The sequence below is a fragment of the Impatiens glandulifera genome, chromosome 2 (genome assembly GCF_907164915.1).
Source record: "Impatiens glandulifera chromosome 2, dImpGla2.1, whole genome shotgun sequence".
Classification (NCBI taxonomy): Eukaryota; Viridiplantae; Streptophyta; class Magnoliopsida; order Ericales; family Balsaminaceae; genus Impatiens; species Impatiens glandulifera.
This window is the reverse complement of record NC_061863.1, coordinates 13,252,474-13,259,190: the sequence shown is the minus strand read 5'-3', so window position 1 is coordinate 13,259,190 and position 6,717 is coordinate 13,252,474. Positions and strand designations below refer to the sequence as shown.

The window sequence follows — 6,717 nt, the reverse complement described above, 5'->3', positions numbered from 1 at the left end:
CTCGAGTTCAATAATGAGCTTTATATCTATAAAATTGGTTAAAGTTAAAAAAAAATTTAGAAGATAATATTGTTAACTTAATTAAAACAAAAGTTTTGATAAAAAAAAATCGAAATTTATATATTATTATTATTTTAAATTATGTGGGACATGCTCTTATTTAGATATACGGATTTATGTTAGGACTTTGGTAGAGTGATGTCCATTTAAAATATATATTTAATAAAATAAGATTAAATTACTTTAAAAATTTTTAATTTTTTCAATTTAGTTTTACTATTCTATAAAAAAAATTACTTAATTTTTTTCATTCCCACACCTAAAATGCTTTTAAGACCATCCCAAATATATTTTGAAGCACACTCCAACTCCAAATTTTGATATCTCCCTACTTTTATATATATATTCATGTTTAAGTTTTTAGATAGTTTAAGAGTTTATTTTTATTAATTAATTTTTTTATTATAATTTTAAATGTAAAATTATTGTAAGGGTTTTTCTTAAAACAAGATCTCCATGCACTATAAATTAGACATAGGGAATTCAAGCTCAACACATGCATGAAGACTGTATAGAGAGAGAGATGGACGGAATTCAGCAAGAAATCACCGGAGGAAGCTCGAGCTGCATAGCCAGTTTTAACTTGGACGGCGAAAACCCTACTGATCAGATCATTTCATCAGAAGATCCACCACATGAATCTCATGATAATGTCTTTACACATTAATTACTCTTTTTAACAATCACAAATAGTTTATATTGATAAAATGTTAAAAATGAAGGCTCAAACTTGTGTCTTTTTTTTCCATTGATGAAACAGAAACAAGAACAAAAGACTGGATGCAGAAACTTCTTATCGTACGTTGGCCCAGGTTTCCTTGTCTCACTGGCTTATCTTGACCCGGGAAACTGTAAGTACTTATCGATCTTTCTTTTACATGAATAGTGGAGTTAAAAAGTTTAAAGTTGATAAGTTCATGTCTCAAGTTTTGTTCTTAATATGAAATTATGTTTTCTATATAACAGTGGAAACTGATTTGCAAGCAGGAGCCAACCACAGATACGAGGTAAGTGAATGTAAACTCTTTCATTTTAGTTTGAAATTATGGATATACACATGGCTTGACCTGGGTCTGGATAAGTCCGACAAGCCTATGGGTTAGGGCAGCTCATGCACATGCCAGCAGCCCATTTAAAAATTTTGTTTTGTTATTGTTTCAAATCTCAAAAACAAAAATTAATAATTTTATTTTAACTAAAATTAGATATTTTTTTTACATTTTTCTACAAAGGAATTATGTAGCCCAAGTGAAGAACATGGTTATTTCAATTTTCTCGATTTACAAAGTTAAACACTTATTGATTCGCAGCAATATAGTAAAACTTAACAAACAAATAAAAAAGAATCAATTGAATAAAAATATTAAAAAACATACATAAAGAATCAAGTAGAGTTGGTGTGAACTTAAATTATTTTTGAATAAACTTAAAAAAATAAAAGAGAAAAAATAATAAATATTTTATCGAATTAATTTTTTTTTAAAATAGATACTAATACAACCTTCTTTTAACTGCACCATATCTTCTTTTAACTACAACATTTTGGTCTATCTTTTCAATCTTGTCCAAAATTTTGGACTATATATCATTATCATTATATTAGAAAAAGACATTTTGATATGACCAATAATTATTTTTTAAGAATATTATTGATCCATTTTTTGATATGACCGATAATTATTTTTAAGAATAATATTTAATCCATTTGTCTCTCATTTTTTCTAAGACCAGGATATTATTGTACGTGAAATTGCATAACATGCCCTACAAGACTTGCCATACTCAACTATCGTTATTTTTAGTTGTTTTTAAACCTAATTCTAATTTTTTTTTTTAAAAAAAACTTCTTTTAAAATGTTTGCAAAAAATCGTTAAAGTAATTATAAAAAAACAAAATAAATGAATTAAAAATCAAAACAAATGAAACACCAACTAATTTGTTGAATTTCTCCTGTAAATGACTGAGAAAAATAGAATTTATAATTTAGCTGGAAATTTTATAATTTTCAAAGAATGTAGTTTTATAATTAAAATAAATATTATTTTCTTTATAAAATTGTATTTTTTTAGTTATTGTATAATTTTTTATAATAAAAATATATATGAGAATTGAAGAACAATCACTAGGTTTAAGAAGGGTTACAATAGACAACAAATAATCCCTCGTATGTAAAGGGATGGAATTTTATCTTCCAACCAGTCTATTAGTCTTCTAGCTTAATTAAGCGTTTTCCTTAACTTCCATTTTTTTAACATTTTCTTGAATAGCTCAAAAGGATAAACTCCAAACCAATGTAAATTATGCGACTAGTTGAGAGAAAACATTAAAACAAACTCGATGAAGGAAAAACTATTTAGATTCACTTTAATTAATTTATTTGATGAATTAACTTTCATCTTATGATTCATGGACGAACTCGTGATTTATCTATTGACGAAACTCATAACTTCGTAAATTTTCCTATTTCCTTCGTTTTCTCACACAGTTGCTATGGGTAATCTTTATCGGTTTGATTTTTGCACTCATTATTCAATCGTTGGCTGCAAACCTTGGTGTGTGTACGGGTAAGAAACCTAATTAATATTAATCAAATACAATGATTACCCTTGTTACATATATGTTTTTGTTTAATCATTTTAATTAATTAATGATTTAATACTATATTGTAATTAATTAATAGGGAAGCATTTGTCAGAGTTATGCAAAGCTGAATATCCTATATTTGTGAAGTATTGTCTTTGGTTACTGGCAGAAGCCTCTGTTATTGCTGCTGATATCCCTGAAGGCATGAATTTCATTAATTAATTTTCTCCATACTTTTTATTAATATTTTGTATTGCTCCTATTTGAAAATACTTTTACTTATATTGATCTATCTAGATCTGATCAGAAATATAAATATAAAAGTATTTTCAAATTGGGTTAATGTAACATTTATTGAAATTTAACCTAGAATAAGTTGGATAACAGTTTCTATAAGTATTTCAAATGGTTTTTTGTATGCAGTTATAGGGACTGCTTTTGCATTAAACATATTGTTTCATATCCCAGTTTGGGTTGGTGTTCTTATTACTGGTTTGAGCACTCTTTTGCTTCTTGGCCTTCAAAGATATGGGGTATTTCTTCCTCTCTCACACACACATACACACAAATCTTCAATAATTTTAAGATGTGTTAGGTATAAAATTTAAAGGACTTTAGATTAAATTGATTTAACTTAAGGTTAACCCTATTTTGGTTCTTTCTTATTTTTGTTTATTGTAGAAGAAAAACTAGACAATGAATTTAATTCAAATAATTTATATTTGTGTTACAAATCAATTCTTTTCTTAAATATTTCTCAATTAAACTTTTAAAATAATATTTTTTGGAAACGTGCAGATCCGAAACTGGATTTGAGTTTGAGTAAAATAAAACTTTATTTAAAAAACATTTTTTATTGTGATATTAATTTAGATAAAATAATATTATGAAAATTAATTATATATTAACTAATTTAATAACATTTATTCATTCAAATTCACCCCACTACTCAACTCATTATGTGTTTCCAAAACAGGCCTTGTTGTGTTTAGTTATTTTTTTTTATATTAAATAGCAAAAATGTTTATACATTGAAATTCAATAATTTAAATAAATCATTTTTTTACTTATATATATTTGGATAAAATAAGTCAAGGTTAACCTACCCAGTAAATTAAGTAAGAATAATCCTATTTAAAATTACAAGTTAAATTGTTAGATTATCACTTCTAGCTAATACTATTATTTAGTTGATTAATGGTTAAAAAAAGAGGTGATTTAAAAGTAATTCAAGATCAAACCATGTAATGATAGGGTTGACTCTTGAATACATTAATTCAATAGGTTTTTTTGAATAATTCTAAACACATACAATTTTTACTATTTTCAACCAAAAAAGTGCATTTTATTTATAAAGTTTAGGCAATGTTTGTAGGTGAGGAAACTAGAATTGTTGATAGCAATTCTAGTATTTCTTATGCTTTGGTGCTTCTTAGGAGAAATGACTATATTAAAACCTCCGGCGAAGGAAGTGCTTGAGGGCATGTTTGTTCCCAAGTTTAAAGGTCACAATGCCACTGGCGACGCTATCGCCTTATTGGGTGCCCTTGTCATGCCGTTATGTCTCAATCTCTCTTTTTTTCGTAAATTTAAAATTGAATTTCAAAATTTTCTAACATTTGCATATGAACAGGCATAATTTGTTTCTACACTCGGCTTTGGTTCTATCAAGGAAAATTCCAAACTCTAGAAAAGGAATAAATGTAAGTCAAGAATCATTTTTTTTTAAATCACTTATTTATATCGAATTATCTTTTCTATTTTATTTGTCGGTAGTATTTTTAACATGTGTTAAAAGATAATCGGGTTATTTGACCAGATTAATCCCAAATTTTTATTTCAAAGATAATCCCAAATCATAAAAGTCTTTGAATGCAATTCACTCTTAATTAAGAAGTCAAATACTAGAATTGCGAACTTGAATCTAACAAAATAGATATCTCAATAATTTCTTAAATTACATGTTGCGACCGGACCGGTTAGGCTTGGTTTACTTTATAATGAATGGAAACTAAATAAAATAGGTGGCGTTTATTCAACAAAGGGAACCGAAGGTTTCCTTGGTATTTTAGTAGTACGACAGTTGTGGTACTATGTTGATGTTGTTTACTAGAATAAATTCTTTCGGTTTTGAAAGAAATAATGTTGCGGTACCTTGAAGGATGCCTTATCCTTTACACCATTTTTATATCGAATTATCAATTCCATTTTATTTGTCTATAGTGTTTTTAACACATTTTTAACATGTGTTAAAGATAATTTGGTTATTTGACAATAATTATCCCAAATTTTTATTTCAAAGATAATCCCAAATCATATAAGTCTTTAAAAGCAATTAACTCTTAATTAAGAAGTCAAATACTAGAATTGGGTACTGAATCTAACAAAATACTGAAAAATATTAATGTCTCAATAATTTCTCATAAATTACATTTTTACTAGAATAATTCTTTTGTTCGATTTCGAAAGAAATAATTTTGCGGTACCTTGTCCTTTACACCATTTTTTATCTTGTTCAAAAAATTTGATACCTTTTCAATTTTTGTTAAAAAAGATTGACTATTATATTCTTAGAATTTTCTTTTAAAAAATTCACAATAGATTGTCGAGAGAAAACCAACTACTAACTAGTCACGACACAAGTTGTCACAATTATCGATGAAATACTAACAACTCACGACATAAGTTGTCACAATTATCATTGAAATTGTTATTTATCGAGATATTTTACAGGATGCTTGTCGATACTTCTTGATTGAGAGCGGATTTGCTTTGTTGGTTGCGTTATTGATCAACGTGGCGGTAGTGTCGGTGTCTGGGACAGTCTGTCAAGGCGGCAACCCATCTCCCGACACCATAGAGAAGTGCAGCAATCTTACCTTGAACTCTGCTTCCTTCCTTCTACAGGCAATTATCCTATAGATAGGGATCATCGAATAAACATTCCATAATAAAATAAAATAAATTATCATGTGAATATATGCTTCAATGTTGCAGAATGTGTTGGGAAAGTCCAGCTCAATTTTCTATGGTATTGCATTATTGGCCTCAGGCCAAAGCTCCACCATTAATGGAACTTATGCTGGTCAATTCATTATGGAGGTATATTTTTTTTAGTAGAACCATAAATAAGCCATAAAATTAATGAAACCCCTTTTTCTTTTTTAAAAATGATAGTATTTTTAACTAATGTATTATTTTTCTCGGATGATTTTTGTAACTTCAAATAAAAATAGGGTTTTCTCGACCTTAAGATGAAACAGTGGCTAAGGAACTTAATAACAAGGTGTATCTCCATTGTCCCTAGCCTCGTTGTGGCAATCATTGGAGGATCTGCAGGCGCAGGTCGCCTCATTATCATCGCTTCGGTAATTCTTGAACTCTTTTTATACATTTATAAACAATCAAACAAAAAAATTATAACTCTGTATATATTGTGCAGATGATACTATCATTTGAACTCCCATTTGCTCTCATACCACTCCTTAAGTTCAGTAGTAGTGCTACCAAAATGGGACCATATAAGAACTCTATATATGTGAGTCATTATCCTTTTCATTTAACAAATTTACAATACTGCCCTACAAAAAAAAAAGCATTTTTTTACGCAGATTATAGTGTTCTCGTGGACTATGGGATTGGGAATTATCGGCATAAACATTTACTATCTGAGCACGACCTTCTTGGGGTGGCTAATACATAGCAGCCTTCCAAAAGTTACAAATGTTTTCATAGGAATCATAATGTTTCCTATAATGGCGGTTTATGTTGTGTCCATTATATACTTTATGTTTCGCAAGGACAAAATGGTCACTTTCATCGACAGGTCAAAGCTGGATCCAAACAATAACGATCAGCAGACGACAATGGAAGACGGGCAACATGTCTTTGAAGAAGACATTGTTCCGTAGAGAGAAGATTTGGCAGATATTCCTTTGCCTCAATAGAAAGGAAACAATCTTCCATTCTCTAAAACCAAATTTGGCTTCTTCTTGTTGTCTTCTGATTTAAGGCTTATTGTTACATCTATGTTATCTCCACCTTCTATTCCTATATAGCTTCTTTTCTTTGTA

The 6,717-nt window shown here is 28.5% G+C and overlaps 1 protein-coding gene across 1 annotated transcript; it reads left to right on the top strand.

Annotated features, from left to right (window-relative positions):
* Positions 1-527: 527 nt before the first annotated feature.
* LOC124923801 (metal transporter Nramp1-like) lies at positions 528-6,717 on the top strand. Its single transcript, XM_047463777.1, has 13 exons — positions 528-712; positions 821-911; positions 1,027-1,067; positions 2,547-2,625; positions 2,742-2,846; positions 3,068-3,177; positions 4,020-4,201; positions 4,278-4,347; positions 5,378-5,551; positions 5,642-5,746; positions 5,881-6,012; positions 6,087-6,182; positions 6,256-6,717. The coding sequence occupies exons 1-13, from the start codon at positions 557-559 to the stop codon at positions 6,553-6,555; spliced, it is 1,641 nt and encodes a 546-aa protein (XP_047319733.1). The 5' UTR covers positions 528-556; the 3' UTR covers positions 6,556-6,717.

Excerpts from the sequence above, each read along its gene's own strand:
- LOC124923801 (XM_047463777.1), top strand. The coding sequence starts at position 557 with ATGCATGAAGACTGTATAGAGAGAGAGATGGACGGAATTCAGCAAGAA. Across the intron at positions 2,626-2,741 it reads AAACCTTGGTGTGTGTACGG|GGAAGCATTTGTCAGAGTTA; the intron begins GTAAGAAACCTA and ends ATTAATTAATAG. Across the intron at positions 6,183-6,255 it reads CATATAAGAACTCTATATAT|ATTATAGTGTTCTCGTGGAC; the intron begins GTGAGTCATTAT and ends TTTTTTACGCAG.